Here is a 17,290-nt window from a genome sequence, read left to right as displayed (position 1 = left end):
GATATAACAGCGAATTCAGCATCCAATTTCACCTTCTTTTTTATATTTGTTTTCATGAGAATTTCATTTTTTATTCATTGGCGATGCTGAATAATTGATATCTAAACAATATTGTTAATATCGGCAACATCGATAATATCTACACTTTTATTGTTCTAAACTATAATTATTTTAACAGACTATCAATAGCATTTATGTAAGTCAATATTCTTCATCGCATCGTTCACTGAGTAATAGCTGAGGGATCTGTGTAAATAACAATTGCTATAAACAACTTGGTTTTAGTACATGATATACATTATTTTTATGTCGCTTATAACGCAAAATCTGATTAACAAGCCGGGTGTTAATTTCCGCACCATCTGCTGAATCCGGGCGGAAATAAAAAGTGACGTCACAATGAAATTCTTGTTTACAAGTGGTTATACGAAACCTTGCGCATAAAAGGTGACGATAGTAGAAGTAAATAGATAAATAATATCTAAATATCAAAATGTATATTTCTTTAATTTCTATTTGTATGAATTTATGATTTTTAGAACAATTCCTTTTGATATTAATTAGTTGAGTTAATGCCATTTACAAGGCGTAAAAAAACCAAAAACAAAATCTTACTTTATCGAAAGGATCACTAAGGAGCTACACAAAACGGTTGACATTAATTCGCCGAACCATAGTAAAATAAAGTCTAGAAAAATTGACAAAAGTCAAGAAATTGACAAATTGCGATATAGATCATGGTCCTCCCCAGGTTTCAGTGGTCGGGAAATGGTAAAATCTTGACTGAACAAGGATTGACAAACAAATATATCTAAATGTATTTTTGTATTCAGAATGAGATGACAATGAGTGTCTACATGTATAATTTACAACCTCTATCATTTATAGTTATTCCATAGTTATTCCATTTAATAGAATTGTACGACAATTTTTCAAGAAAAGAAACATAAATAAAAAAGTGTTTTCTCTTGAAAAAAAGTAGTATAGTGAGGTTTGTGGCAACAAGCTGCAAATTGTACCTTAAGAAATACAAAACATGCCTGAAAACGTATTATGAATTGATGAATTATTATAGAGATCCTGGTTAGATATAAAGCTAGTTAATACATGTACATGGTTTATTGGCTTTTTTTTTAAACAAAAGGTTTCATAAAAATATGTTATATATTCCAGACAGATAGATAGATAGATAGATAGATAGATAGATAGATAGATAGATAGATAGATAGATAGATAGATAAATGCGTGGATGGATTTTTTTCACGGGGTGAAACTGTGTCATTCAGTGAAATGAAATATAACTGAAAGGTAACTGAGTCTTGACTGAATGGCATAGCTATGCCATTCAGTCACCTTTCCAAACTATTCAGTTAACCTAATGGCACAGTGTTATGTTGTGTTTATCACTTGTATCTTAGTCTAGCTTTATCTTGGAAATGTCGTTTACAATAAGATTCGATTAATGGAGTGTTTACACATAATTGTACTCTGGTTTTACATGGATTTTGTCAAGATAGTTTATCATACTGGGTTTCTTTCGTTATTTCGCCAAGCTCTTGATACGCAGTGTTGTCTTCAGCTGTGTCATACGTGGACTTTGAAAAAATATCCAACTGTTCTGTACCCTTGATTCTTCCAACGAAGCGTTTATCAAGGTTTTCTTTGCTCGTTTGTTTTATGCATAAGCTGTCTCTTTGTTGTCTAGAAAGGAATATATAATTATTTTTATGCATATGTTTACGCATTTTTATGAATAATTTTGAAGAAACAAATTTAACATAATTGATGAAAGTCAATTGAGAATTAAAAAAAAAAATTAAAATATTTGCTTACCTGATTATGAAAAACACATTAAGTGTTACACTAAGAATGATAATGGTAACACAGGCATAAAGTGCAATTGATAATTGTCTGGTTGATGCAGGATGACTAGAAGATGACATCAACTCTGGAAAACAAACTCAAGTTCAAAAGGTCATATCAACAGATCAACAAAATATTATTTCAAAAGGGGAATCACATGTACATGCATTTATTGATTGCAATACTTTGTAAAACTTTCATTATCATTTGCAATATTCGTTTTACAAAATAAAAAAAAATAAAAAAAAATTCCAATTATATCTTTTTAAATACATCAGTATAATACCAGTATAGCATGGGAAATTTAAGTTAAACAACATTAGAAAATGAATATATGATGACAGTATAGTTTTCAATATATAAAGGTAGACTGTGAAAAGTGAAGTTAATACTTTCATCACATGTTGGTCCCTTGTATCCATCATTACAACCAAGGCACGTTCCATCTACGATGTTACAATTTCTTTCCTGGCAGTTCTGTGGACAAGGTAAGGAACAGCTCTCTCCGTAATATCCTGGTGTGGGACAACCTTGTGAAAATATTTGACATAATATTGCGTTGGGGCGAAATTTGAATACCGGTATTACATGTTACAAATATATTATTGTCAAATTTTAAGACACTGAAAGTGTTGTATTAAAAAAGGAAACACATATTTGATAACCAAGGAACTGTGTCAAACTTAAAACCATAAATGTTTTCAAATCAAAAATACAATAATTATTTGCTGACCAGTTGACACTTTAACAAAAAAATTTAACATGTATACAAACATTTGATTTCGGACTAAAGATTCCTTTTTTGACATTGTGTTGAGAAACACAAATCGGGTAATTGAAATAAAAATAAATGTGCATTTTGACTAAATTCTTATGGTCTGAAACCTTTGTCGCCCAAAACAATTTTTAAAAGTTTTTTAGCGATCAAGCATATTTTTGAAAATAAAAATGATCCAAAACACAGATATGTTACTATGATAAGTTTACATCACTTTAATCTGATTTTACTGACCATAAACCTCCAGTTCACAGAGTTCGTTGAAAGCGTACTGACCATACCCAGCAGGATACGGTGGGTGAGTCCTGTTGTTGTAGTAGATAACATATCTCCCGTGTATGGCACACGTTATGTTTGTAGGATTTGGTATTGTGGCCCTGGTATAGCTGGCGTCTCTAAAACAGAGTTTTCCGTTTTCTTTTTTTGTTGTATTCGACACGTAAACAGAGAATCCCAAGAATCTTGTGGTGTAACCATTTTTTGTATCTGAAGTAAAACAACATTTTAAAAAAGAGTTTTATCACTAAAGAACTTGTTGCACATTCAATATATCTTAACATTGCGATACCAGAAAATATGAAAGCAAAAGAATAATAACTAAACCATCAATAATTTAATTTTAAAAAAATACAGAAAAAATGCTTATTTTTCTTTTTAAAAGTGTAATTTGTAATCATTTTCCAAAAAATTAAAATACTACCTTAGCAACCAGTTTTATCATAGTTAAGAGCCATTCCTTGTAAGCACTTAAACATTTTCAGCAGGCATAGATAACGATTTTGTCGAAATTATTCCAAATTGTAGACCTTATTAAACTATTTAAAAATCACATGTTAAGTTGCCTTTATACATGTACTGACCACTTGTCATGGAAACTCGACCCAAACTTTAATTCTTATTAAAACTGACCATTTTTACTAAACAATTATAAAAAAAAATGCGGCAAGCTCAACGTTTCACTGGCAAATAATTAAAATCATTTAAATTTCCGCTATCTAAAATGTAAATCATGATAGGGAAGCTACCTTTTGGGTTTTGATGTAATTAGGTCAAAAATGGTTATATTTTTGGAAAATGGGTTATCTACCTTTGCAGTATAGAACTCTTATGTGCTGAGAGACCCAAAAGAGCAGTGTTGAGGAAGCATGTTAAGAACGTTTGTTTTTATCCCAAAAGTTTCAATATTTCAACCTTATTTTTGTTATGACCCATAGATATTGTCACTACAGCTTTAAAATGAACCACTATAAGTGTTTCTGAAATCCTATCCTATGCCTTAGCATGTTTATATAGTGTAGACGGACGTAATGAATACTTGTTACTTCTGGTTTGTAATCGGATATCAGTTATGCATATTAATTACAATGCTCTATTAGAAATTAATTTAATTGCATGTATGTAATGATAATGTTTTCTTATTCAATTATAATCTAAAATTAAAAAAAAATATATGAGTCATTTCCCTTTTAGTTCCTCCAATCCCTGTCTAAAAGTAAGCTAGAAAATTAACACATAAAAAGAGAATCAAGTCCACAAAGTTTGAGGTGCAAAGAAAAGTCTGATCAAAAATATAGCTATCACATGTTCTGGTATAATATAATGAAATACTCCCCTTCCACCATAAAAGCTTGGATAATATACATACAAATGAAACGCGCATGTGTCATCTGTCAATAAGAAAATTGTTGGGGAAAAAACGTTTTCATATATGCTTATATTATGAACACATATTTATTTTCAAAATAATTCACAAACTGTTTGTTACATGTGCATTTGTGTAAAATGCTTTGAAATTCATGCATGTGGTGGCATGAAATCAACTATGGTAGTTTCTCAGTTTTGGAGAAAGCAAATATTGTTACTTCCTTTTAAGTTTTCTGTCATATTAAGAAAAATGAAATATGTTTACCAAAGTTATTAAGGTCTTCCGTTTCCAACGGAAGACCTTATTGTTATTGCTTTGTTTCTTTTTAGGGTCTTCCGTTTTCAACGGAAGACCCTCTTGTTATTCTATTGTTTTTTTTTTTTATTATTATTAATCTTCTTGTTTTTCCTTCTGACTTCTTTTTTGCTTTATATCTCAAAAACTATTCAACCGATTTGCAAGAAATTTTCAGAGATTATGTTAAATTGTTGTCCCTTGGAGCTTTTACAGTTTCAGTCATTAAATCACTTCCGTTTTCTAGTTACGTCATTTTAAAAATTTTCAAAAAGTGATTTTGTCCAGGACTTTTCTAGTAAACGGTTGTTTATAAAGACTTGAAATTTTCTGTGATTGTAAATCTGCGGATTTACTTATGGCATTTGACCAAAAAAATGTATTTTGTCACTTCCGGTCGAAACCGGAAGTGAAACAAATTTTTCGAAAAAATGAATTTTCTGATCAAATCGAAAAAGAATATGTGTTTTGTAGAGCTTATTAAGCTGAATCTAACACTGAAAGCCGTTTTCAAATCAGACGATGCATTACAGAGATATCAGGGTTTAAAAATTGATTTTTCCGGAAATTTTGATTCCGCGGCCTTGGTTTAAAAAATAGCGTAATGTTCAAAGTAAAATTAACTCGTACCAAAAATAATTGATAAGTCGTACCTGAACACATTCGGATTTTTTTTTGTTCAGTCGTTCTTAAAATCGGAAAGGTTTTTGTCAAGTCGTACTAAAAATCATTCGTATTTTGATAAGTCGTACCAGGAATATTCGATTGTTTGCATATTTTTCTTTAAGTTACTCTTGTTATTGGTTTAAGAGCTCTGCTTCTTACAGGAACTTCCAGCTTTACTTCCGACATTAACGGAAGACCCACTCGTTGCTTTGCAACGAGCTTTGCTCTAGTTCCCTATTATTATTCTTGGTTTTTTTTCTTACGCATTTTTGTGCAGGCGATTTCTCGGAGATGGCTCAATCAATTTTCATGAAACTTTTAGATCCGATAGATATTTATTTGAACTAAAAACATCTTTTTTTATTTTGATGACGTCACTTCCGTTCTTGAGATAATGACGTTTTAGCGATTTTCAGAGGGTCGGCTTGTCCAGGGATCTCCTCCTAAACGGTAAAAGAAATTGAGTTCAAACTTTCAGGGATTGTAGACAAGAGATTGTAGATATGCTATTTAGCATTCATATTTGTCATGCTCAAACGGCGTTAAAGCTCGCCTGGTCCCGAAAATTGAGACTAAAAAAAGTCGTAATTTTTCATGGTTTTCTTAGTTTATCTCTTTTCTGAAAAATATTTTGTTTACACATGTAATGCAAAAAAAGTTTATTTTTGCAAGACCTTTCATTTGATATCAAGAAAAAGGGGCTGGTCCTTAAAATTAGGGGACAAAAGGGCTCTAAAGTCTTTCATCTGTAGCCCTTTACTGAGGGATATTTTGTGAACAATTATAGAAGCAAATATGTTTATTTTACAGTTATGTATCCAAGCAATGTAATGATTTTATCATGTGTTGCGTTATTAGGGGTTTTTAGGGGCCAAAAGTCCAGAAATCACATATATCTCAGAAAGGAAAAATATTTTGAAATGCAGTATAGAAGAAAAGATGCTCAGAATGATGTACTAAATAATATGCGATTTTCAAAATTTCGTTAAACAGCCCCTATAAGGAGTTCAGGAATCAGCCCCTTTAACGTTCTTTCCCATATATCTCAAGAAAGGTAACGAATTTCCAAACAGTTGTTGAACAAAATGTGTTGAGATTTAAATGACCTTTTATTTAATATCAAAAAAGGGGCTGGCCCTTAAAATTAGGGAACTAAAGGGCTCTAAAAATTTTCATGTGTAGCTCTTTACTGAGGGAAATTTAATGAAAGCATATAGCAGCAAATTAAATATGTTTATCTTACAGTTCTGTATCCAGGTAATGTAATGATTTATTCATGTGTTATGGAATAAGGATTTTTTAAGGGTCAAGCGTCCATAAACTATGACCAGCTATATCTCAAAAAGGAAAATATTTTGAAATGCAGCGTAGAAGAAAAGATGCTCAAAATGATGTACTTTACAAAATGCAACCTTCAAAATTTGGTTCAGCGGCTCCAATAAGGAGGTAAGGGACTGGCCCCTAAATTTTTTTTCTCAGATATCTCAAGAATGGTGACGAATTTCTAAACACATTGTTGAACAAAGCTCTTATCCCTGAAACAAAATAGTATATGGCCCTTAGAATGTAGACCCGTTTTTCTATTCTCAATCATTATTAGCTGTTAAATAGCAAAATGAAGATCGAAAATATATTTCAAATTCTAAAATCAGACGGAAGACCTCCTCGTTGCTCGCAACGAGATCGTGTCTAGTTGTTATTCTGTTTTCTTTTTTTTTTAATTTGTTTTTTTGTTTTGTTTTTTTTTGGGGGGGGGTGTTTTTAAAGATTAATCATGGTAATTTATCAAAATGCATGTAGCTAATGTATTAATATGTACATAAATGTACTTTTTAAAATTGTCTTGTGGTTATTGGTCTTTATGTCAAATTGAATAATTGTCATTGAGATATGGGATGGATTGTAAATGTATTACACATATCTTTTAACTTTTTTCTACAAATATTTGAATTTAAACGACATGATACAGTAAATTTGCAATTTAACATGCACTGATTCAGGAATCAGGGTCAATTCCTCTGTGGTATTTAGAATTACAAAATTCATAAATGAAGAAACTAAAATTGACATCGAATCCTCCCAGACAGAAAAAAAATGATTCAAAAATCAAAGGTACCTTAATTTAATAAATATCTATTGAAGTTCACATATCTAAAGATATATATAGTAATATTAAAACTAGAACAACACAACCCCGTTTATATTGAACTACACTTATCGATCAAATGAATGTTTAAGGTGAAAAGTGCTGCTTAAATCCATGTTTTTTGTTGTTTTGATGCACAATACTGTTTTTCGTGCAAACTGCATAACAGTTGGGAGAGTTTTTTGAGAGCCGGATCAATAAATATTTAATTAAGAAGAATATAGAATTATAGCAGTGGTTCTCGACAGACTGTGATGTTTTCATTGGAATGTTTATTGTATTTTGGAAACCGCTGGGTAGTGTTGTTCTATCTCATTATATGTTAAGGAATATACGTAACTTATTAATAGTTGTCACCTGATAGTAAACCGATGTGGCAGTAATGTACTACCCGATTTTATTGCACTGGCATCTATTTTAAAGGATATTACTAAGTTTTTGATCTGATTGAACAGAGTTATTAAATTTCAAAATGTTGAATATACATGTAACAGTCAAAATAAGACGCTTAATTACCCATATGCTTCCATAACACCCCCGCGTTAATAAATACTCATCAAGCAGAGACTTTTAATTGAAAAATCTCTCAAGGTAACATTGCCAACTAAGTCAATATTAATATTCACATCATTTTCGGAAGTACCCCAGGTATGTTTTAGACGATGTCTGAGACCAATATAATGTTTCTTATCAAATATGAACCCATGAAACGAAAATTATTTAAAATTATTGAGAATGCTCCTTCAAATAGGAGGAACTAAAACGTTTATACATGTAGCTGTATTTTGTGCTTGTGTGTGGTTGTAAGTTCGTTACCTATATAATCTTAAAATAGACTTTGACACTTGTATGCACGGGTTGATACTGTATATCGAACATTTATGAAATAGATACATCAACATTTCGTTATTATCGTTGACATTCACATAACAAAGCTATAAGCCTACAATAATGCTATTAATTTCACGACACTCTCCTTGCAATAATCTGTGTCTCGGGACAGGCCTTCACTACAGTTAGAATGCCTCTCAGATACCCGTAATGAAGCAGAAAATTGCAGGATCGCTCCGAAAGATTTTGGTTGCATTGAAACAAAAACAGTCAAATTAATCATAACAAACCTTTTTTGAGACTGTAAATACCTTTCATCCAAAAATATTATCCATATAATGAAGAATTCAACACTTTTTCACCACCATTTTTGCTCGCTTTCGATTGAACCGGTTCTGTATGACATTTGTCATTTTTCTAATAGAACAGTCTATCTTCACTCTCCGAAGAAATATAATGTGAATTTTGTGCATGAATCAAATTTTTATTTGCCATTAGTAAGACACAAAGTAAGTACTTAGTTGATATGTATATTTGTTGTTTTTATAATTTCTCTAATATAAAATCATAAATATATATGAACAGAATATATAGCAAATTTTCAATGAAAATTCACACGTATTTGTAATATCTTTCTTGAATTTATTTAGTGTGGAAGCATAAACTAAAGAGCTTCCCATGATTTAGCGTGAATGTAATGCGCATGCACAAGACTGTAAAATAAAAAAAAATCTAAATAACTTCCGGAATTCTTTTTAGGAATTTTTGTTGATATAATTAATTAGCGAAGCTGAATTGAGAAAAAAAAAACAACAAATTGATAAACTTCAAGTACCATTGATAATCAAAATGTATCAAACAAAAGAAAATGATCTTCTAATTTATCGGTATTTAAAGGCCAAAAATTCGAATATATTATTCTAGTATTGTAGTATTGATAAATCTTTGAAATTACTATTCAATGTATGACAAATGTGACAATTTCTCAATAAAATTCATTTATAATACAAGCATTAGTATTAGTATGTTTAAACAGAATCACATTATGTTTTAATTTGATGAAAGTGATGTTTTCTTTGCTGAGAAATCATATTTTATGCATAACACTTGTGCTGAGTTTTATTTGAATAAGCCATTCCGATTTATAATAAGAAGTACAGCAAAACTCGAAATTTATAAGGAATTTCAAGGGACCATAGAAAAAACTTCGTTATAGCCGTAATTCGCTATACGTTTATAACGAATTCGTAAAAAATATTATAGCGAATTCGTTATAAAATAATTAAGGGTTTTTCCGGCTAACAGTTTTCTAAACTATCGTAAGTTATAAAATTAGTATTACCGTCATTTACAAAAAATGTCAATATAACCATTTCATTTCAATTTTTTAAAAAATTCCGTGTACTATTTGAATTTGAGTATTTTATATATGCATCTTAAAATTGCATGTCTCTTCAATGAAATTTGAAATGGAAAAAAATCCGTTATAAAAATGATAAAATACGTTAAAATTTTGCCAGCGGGGGTCTTAAAATTACTTCGTTATAGCCGTAAATTCGTTATAGCCGTGTTCGTTATATACATTAATTTTCTAAAGGTTCATATAAGGAATTCGCCGGGACATGAATAATAATTCGTTATAGCCGTAAATTCGCTATATCCGTGTTCGTTATATTCGAGTTTTGCTGTACATTTATCTTTATTCTGCAGCTAGGAAAATTGCAAGCATTCCTAAGCATAGAGTATGATTCAGTAAACACATGTATCATTATTTACAAGTACATTTGCAAGTATTTTAACATATATTTAATATTAATTTTTGTACAATCACATCTTTTTGCATTTTTTTAATCATTAAAGTTATGAATTAATACAATAAAGATGCTTTTACTAGTGTTGAAAGTATAACTTAAGGGATTGGCAAAGGGTTTTATGATAATTTATATATATACGACAACTATTAAATGCTATATCTGATACATAAAATAAATACCAAAATATATTATTAACTTAATTTGAATAAACATTTTACATTAAGAAACGCGTCAACAATTTCGCACTTCGTAATAGATAAATGTGCATGTAAGATTATTTTTTCCCACCATATAATAAAATGTTAACATAGCAATAGGTTACGCAAACAAGAGGCTTAAGGGCCAGGTGGCTCACCTAAGCTACACTAGCCGTAGCTGTGATGAAAACAGAACAAATATCTTGACAATTAAGTAGTGTATATCTTGTTTAATAAGATCTTCAAAACTTTCTGCATATATTTTTGCAAAAAGTGTGCAGTTGACGTAGAACTGAGCTTAAAGGTCAAATGTTTAAAATCATAGCAGATTATTACATAGTTCTTTATTTTCCATCCCCTCTAAAAACAGATGTTGCTTTTTATTTTAACGAATTTGAACCTCCCTAATATTTAGGTAATGTGTGTTAAGTTTTGTTAGAATTGGCTCAGAGGTTCTGGAGATGAAGTTCAAAATGTGAATTGTGAAAAGACGGACAGTCAGAAACGGATGCAGTGCGAGGAGCTTTCAGTTCAGTTGATTAGTATGATAGAATATGGTCTTGTTTATTAATAACATTTTTGTAATCATTACAGAATGAAATAAGATACAATGACATGATTTGGCTATAATACAAATTGTTGAATAAAAATGGTGTTAATGTTTCCATGGTACATGTGACTGTTGTCTATAGTTCTTACTTAGATTCGATTATTTTTAAACCAATATTACAATCACTCTCAATACATTGCAGATGTAGAATTTCTTAAAAAGACATAATTTACAAATATTTATGAACTTCTAAGATTTTGAAATTGTAAAAAAAGCTTTTGTTTCTATGGAGACAACAATTTTGATGTAACTTTCCTATTATGTTTTGATTGTTTTTTTTTAACAACAGAACACCCAGTCATTTCAGGATTGGTGTTGGTATGCATCAACTTGTCGCAAGTATTTAGAAAGCATCACCCAAAATACCCCCTCTATCTATGTTTTTGTTACTGAAAACGATAAAGTGTGATGATACATGTATTTGGCGCTTAAAAATGTCAGTAAATATGTAACAAAGACTCAACGAATGTTTCTTAGATATAGTGTAATTCCTGGTATATACATTTTCTTGCAAAAATCGATCAAATGAGACATTGCACCTCTTATCAAACAGTTTGTGATTACTTTTCAATTTTGAAAAATTAAATGTTTGACAAGACATCACACATAAAACGGACAAGATATTACACTTACTGTAACTGCAATGTAATTAAAAAAACAGGAGGAAAATGATTTACCAGGACGCGGCTTTCCGCTCAGGGGGAATTCTATACTGATGTTTTACAGAGCAACAAATAATACAGTGGAGTGCGTTTTCCAACCAAGGAGGAAGAATTAATCCTGACCTATTTTTTAGTTGAAGGAAAAAAAGTATTTATGCGCTACAACAGCGGTAAAGGTGTAACTATTAATTGTTGTAGACCGTAACCATTTCATTGCAGTGATGGTTTTACTTATTGTTTTTCTGTATACGTTTTTTATCTTAAACTTACCCCAGTCATCATTATCCGTCCTGTACTGTATAAAGATGTGATGTATATTGAGTACTTCTTCCAGATCTACCCGCCATTCTGCTGTTGATTTGTGTTTTCCTGATATCACACACTGTCCTCCAGAAGCAGACAGGTCTGTATACCGTCCGTCTACAGCGAGATCCGCTCCCCACACATCGTTGTAAGGATGCTGCTGCCATGCTGGTTTGTTCAATGCGACATTTTCTTTTTAAAAAATATCACTGTGAAATGTATTCGTAAAAAGAAGTCATCGTATTCAGATAAAAATATTGAATAAAACTTTAAATTGTTTTTATAAACGTCAAGCAAAGGTTCTTATTTTTTCACAACAGCTAGGTATACATATAGTAGGAAAGCCTAGAAAGTTAAATCAATATTCGAAATGCGAAATTCAAGACTCTAAATTCAAGATGCAATATCTAAATTAACGAAGTTATTCATGGTTCTGAAAACCTGTATTCTAACGACATTAAATTGTTTTAAATAAAGATCATCCGTACATGTTCTTGCCTACAAATAAGTGATATCTATTGGTTATAAAATGGTTTAATTAACTTTAATTGAATTTCAACACACAATACATGTATAAACCATTGAATAAGTAATAATACTGTGTGCTTCGCAAATCTTTATGATTATTCTTCTCAGACATATTTTAACCTGAATTGTATTCGCCTCAAAACGATAAAAATCGGTTAGTGAAGCACAATCTATTATCATCTAAATAATGAAAATTATAATTGAAACACAATTCAATTGAAAGAATCAACCTGCCAAAATAGAGGTTATGATGAAGTTCAGAAAGACTGGAAGATTTACAACCTCAACAACAACAACCCCCCCCCCCAAACAAAAAATAAAATAGTATGTTGAAGTATACTAATGTCATGATCGAGATTACTCATTACACACACACAGAGAGAGAGAGAGAGAGAGAGAGAGAGAGAGAGAGAGAGAGAGAGAGAGAGAGATTCGTAGGATCAAATTCAAATTGTAAAATACATGTCCTTCATAGTTTTTAATATACATGTGATTTATTTCGTCTCTCTCTCTCTCTCTCTCTCTCTCTCTCTCTCTCTCTCTCTCTCTCTCTCTCTTATCACCCGGTTTTATGATTGTGTACTTTACACCGGGGTTTGCGACGATGGATTTACTTATTAATGAGAGGGGTCTAATTCACCACTTAGCGTAAATTATATTATTTTGTAAATTCTCCGTGGATAGGTTGTGACAATTATCTAATAAGTTTTCACATTCAACATTTAATTACGTGCTAATCACATTACATGTTTATTGAAAGTGACGACGGTTAAACTGCCTCTGTAGGGCAGGCCTCTGAAGCTACACATGCAGTTTGAAATCAATCAGCCGAACCGTAACGAAAATAAATTCTAGAAAACAAAGTTGGGACAGAATGATTGACAAACCTTCACAGTTCCACTGGCAAGGGATTTTTTAAATGTAACATTAGTTTGACCTAATCAGCATAATGATATTGTATACAACATTGATAAATGCATCTCTAACAATTCATGTATTTTTTGACAGTTTTTCAATTTTCTATTTAATAAAATTAATATTATTATAAACACACCTGTTTCATTAACACATGTCAACGTTCTGACATTGCGTAATTTTATACAAATCTTGGAAAACGGTACATATCTAGTAGTAAATATAACATGAAGCTCAAATCGACAGTTTGGATAACAGAGGGTGTTTGGTTTTAAAGAAAGTTGAATATGGATGGGATGAAAGAACAGTGTACAAATACATGTATGTGTTTATTAGGGATTGAATCACGGCATTCATTAACATGAATGCTTGTATACCTGGTCATGGATAAACCTGTCGATAAACCTGAATCAGGTTACAAAAAAGTATTTAACACCTGCACATTACATTGTATTGATTAATCGTTGTACATATATGTAACTAAATTAGGGATGTCAACGAGCACTCGACTTTTGCTAAATCATACCGATCATCGACTGAAATCTTATTATGGTCAATTACCCGTAATATAAATATAATGAATACGATTTAAAAATATTTTTTGTTTTTAATCAATATGACAGTTTGTTGGCTACACATTAAAAAAAGAAATTTCCTCTCTGTTTGATCTGTTAATTGAATTATTTTAATTTACTCGGGGATGCATGTGCTTGTACATAAGAACGATCTGTCTTTCTTCTAATCAGTTATTTATTAGATAATATATTTGAAAAATCGAAAATTTAATCATAACAATAATTATCTCTCAAGGCGTTTGTTTTTATAAGCATTAATCTGTGATACTTGCTTACACATGGACAATTATTTATCTAACATTGAACAAGTCACAATTGATTTGTCCAAGATGTAATGGAGCTTGATAATGCGTAAAGAGGAAAATCCAGAGCATTTTAATAAATTACTTTTCAATTCATTATAATCAAATACATATATCGCAAGTTTTTCATTTTTTTAGTTTAAGATATTAAGATGTATGTGGCAGTAGCATTATTTGATTTGATAAGGACACACAATATTAAAATAAATCATCGAGTACCCGACTATCGCTCCGATTAATCGACGTAGCAAACCGAATTAAAATTAAACATCCCGAATTTAAATCAATAAATACATAAGTCATCAAAATATCTTACCATACATGCTTCCAAAACTGAACATTGCAAAGAACACATAACACAACAAACCTGACTCCATTATAATGTTTGTGTTTAAGGCAGTACACCATCCAGGAAGTACAAAAATATAACGCATTTCAAACAAATAATACCCAGTATACAATAGGTTAACAGTGTAGCATTGAATAACCGTGTGAATTAGAGCGTATATCATTGATTTAATGACTGCAGTGTATTTATTTTTTATTTCCGCCATACAGTCTTATTGAAATAGAGATTTATTCTCCTGACCTTGCAATTGTAAAGTAAACGTGTCTTTTTAGAGAATTGAGCATGTTTAATCAGTCTGATTTTTCAGTTTTCTGCAGTATTTTGGTCTACCAAGTGGAGTCTGAGCGTGTGCTTTGTTTCACAAAGGCGATCTCCCTGTTAATACGTGTTACCTAAAAATTATGTATGTTTTTTTTTTCCTTTTTTCTTTTTTTGTTGTTGTTGTTGTTGTTGCTTTTTTCATCTTAAACTTCAGGGTTTACGCAAAACACTTTAAGTTTGAAATGCATGCGTGTGTACGTTTTAGTCCTGGGGCCCGTTTCACAAAGCTGTCATAAGATTTATCATAACCCATGTCTTAAGATTGTCATAAGATTTGACTTATGATTATCATAAGATATGACATAGCTGTTTCACAAAGCTGTCATAACTTTAACTTATCTTAAGATAATCTTAAGATAATTATTATAGGAGCGATTGCATAAAATTCAATCAGTAAATTGTAAAGAATTTATTTACGAAATCTGCAGCATAAATATATATATGTAATAACATTACTGGATACTTTATAATGTACCGTATATTTTTGTACTTTCTTTTGATAAGAACAATAAAAACAAGCACGTGGAGAAAATAGTGTTTTTTCATTGATTGATGATTATTAAGATGTTTGAAAGATAAATCTATAAAAATATGAAATGATAATTTTGAAACCATAGAATCTAAGTTTTTTTTTAATACTAATTCAAAATTGTAATTTACTTACCATTTGGCCTCCTAAATACCTGTATACAAATGCATGTCTAGCATTAAAATGATGAAATATCTTTAAATTACTATTACTTTATCATTACCCGTATATAAATCAAATGAAACAACTTTGATATTTTAATAAAATTTGAATGAATACAATATTCAAAGGAAAGATGGCAATTACTTAGTTCTCAGAATCGAGTTTGAATTAATCTTCTTCTAACTTCAGCACTGTCATTGTTTACTCCTTGGTATATAACATTGTCTGGTTGTTGAAAAACACGATAATTATTTATGTTTCGGGGCACATGAACGTTGTTTTTTATGCAATTGGTATGTAGCACCACACAAGCAGTCACGATTCCACAAGCTTTCTCGGGCCGGAAAAGTAGGGTCCGTCCGGAGCGATCGATGCATCGGAACCTCATTTTAAGGATACCAAACGCTCGCTCAATGGAGGGCCCTGGTTTTAGTGTTGGCATCATCGTATGCCTCTTCATGGGGGTTGCTTGGGTTCAAGACGGGTGCTAGTAAGTGATTCTTTAACGGGTACGCACTGTCACCAACTAGACAACCTCTGTTAATGTTGCCATTTTCAAATATTTGACACAAAACAGAATTTGAGAACACAAATGCGTCATGAGATGATCCAGTCCACTTTGCTACCAAATTCAAAAATTTCAAATTGGAATTGAAAACTGCCATCACATTTATTGAATGAAAGTTTTTTTCTGTTAACAAACAAATACTCAAGAGTTGAAGGTGCCTGAATAGGAATATGTTTCCCGTCTATTATCACATTTGGGAAATTACATACTAGTATATGAGCGAAGTCCAATATAGTATTGTTTATATATCTGTCAGTAGAAGGAAATTTAACGTAGGCAGGACTTAAGGCAACTAGAGTAGATGTAACAGCCTAAACAATTCTGGACACACTTGCTTTACTTATACCATAAAGATCTGCGCATACAGCTTGAAAACTTCCACTTGAATAAAAGCGAAGCGCAACCATGACTTGCAATGATGTTGGAAGGGCATATGTGATTTTTTGGTTGGGTGCTCTAATTAACGATCATTAAGCTCATTACATAAGTCAAAGATAACATGTCGTGGCAAACGGAACTTCTCTGAGATGTCGCAAACGTCCATATAATCTAATGGGTTGATTCTGTCCCTGAATACACGCTCACGCCTTTTAAGTTGCCTATTTCTTATCAAAACATAGACCGCCGCCATGTTTAAAAATTGACTTAAGAGAAGTATCTGGGTATCTTAAGATTTTGAACAATCTTAAGATTATCATAAGTTAAGACACTTTTGTGAAACAGCTATGATAAAAAGTTATGACAAATGTTGGTCTTAAGACAGATATCTGTCATAAGATAGCTTTGTGAAATGGGCCCCTGTTTAACTATCTTAATCGCATATGACATGCATTTCAATTGTACATTCTAGGGCCAAGGAGTCTGTGACATTTTCCTCTTTAACGGTATCACACTATTGAACTGGAAAAAATATACATCATTTCGGACTTCCCCTTCTTCCCCACAATGAAAAAAAAAACAAAAACAAATGATTAACTCGAAAGGTCAAATTCATAAACTGAATTAGTACATTGCATTAGGATTTCACATTTGAATTGAAATCCTAAAATGATTTTTTGGGGCATACTTTTGATATACATTCAACTTTTTAAAAGTAATCCCTTTACTATCTTTATAAATAGCAGTACTCAAAATGAAAACAAAGAATGGGGGTCTTTAAATTAATTTTAGCAAGTTACTGCAATTCACATGACCTTTCTGCTCTGAAAAAGACAGATAAATAATCTTTTCAT

The 17,290-nt window shown here is 31.2% G+C and overlaps 1 protein-coding gene across 1 annotated transcript; it reads right to left on the bottom strand.

Annotated features, from left to right (window-relative positions):
* Positions 1–1,373: 1,373 nt before the first annotated feature.
* On the bottom strand, positions 1,374–14,506 carry LOC128172597 (uncharacterized). The gene is made up of 6 exons (XM_052838382.1): positions 14,446–14,506; positions 11,777–12,001; positions 2,876–3,127; positions 2,256–2,393; positions 1,834–1,948; positions 1,374–1,701 (listed from the first exon to the last, which is right to left on the bottom strand). The coding sequence occupies exons 1-6, from the start codon at positions 14,504–14,506 to the stop codon at positions 1,509–1,511; spliced, it is 984 nt and encodes a 327-aa protein (XP_052694342.1). The 3' UTR covers positions 1,374–1,508.
* Between the last annotated feature and the right edge of the window lie 2,784 nt (positions 14,507–17,290).

This window comes from Crassostrea angulata, chromosome 2 (assembly GCF_025612915.1).
Source record: "Crassostrea angulata isolate pt1a10 chromosome 2, ASM2561291v2, whole genome shotgun sequence".
Taxonomy (NCBI): Eukaryota; Metazoa; Mollusca; class Bivalvia; order Ostreida; family Ostreidae; genus Magallana; species Magallana angulata.
The sequence above is the reverse complement of the archived record's forward strand: the minus strand, read 5'-3'. Positions and strand labels throughout refer to the sequence as shown.

Coding starts and splice junctions, on each gene's coding strand:
- LOC128172597 (XM_052838382.1), bottom strand. CDS start 14,506: ATGGAGTCAGGTTTGTTGTGTTATGTGTTCTTTGCAATGTTCAGTTTT. Junction 12,002..14,445: donor CAGTTTTGGAAGCATGTATG/GTAAGATATTTT, acceptor TTTTTTAAAAAG/AAAATGTCGCATTGAACAAA. Junction 1,702..1,833: donor AATGTGTTTTTCATAATCAG/GTAAGCAAATAT, acceptor ATTCCTTTCTAG/ACAACAAAGAGACAGCTTAT.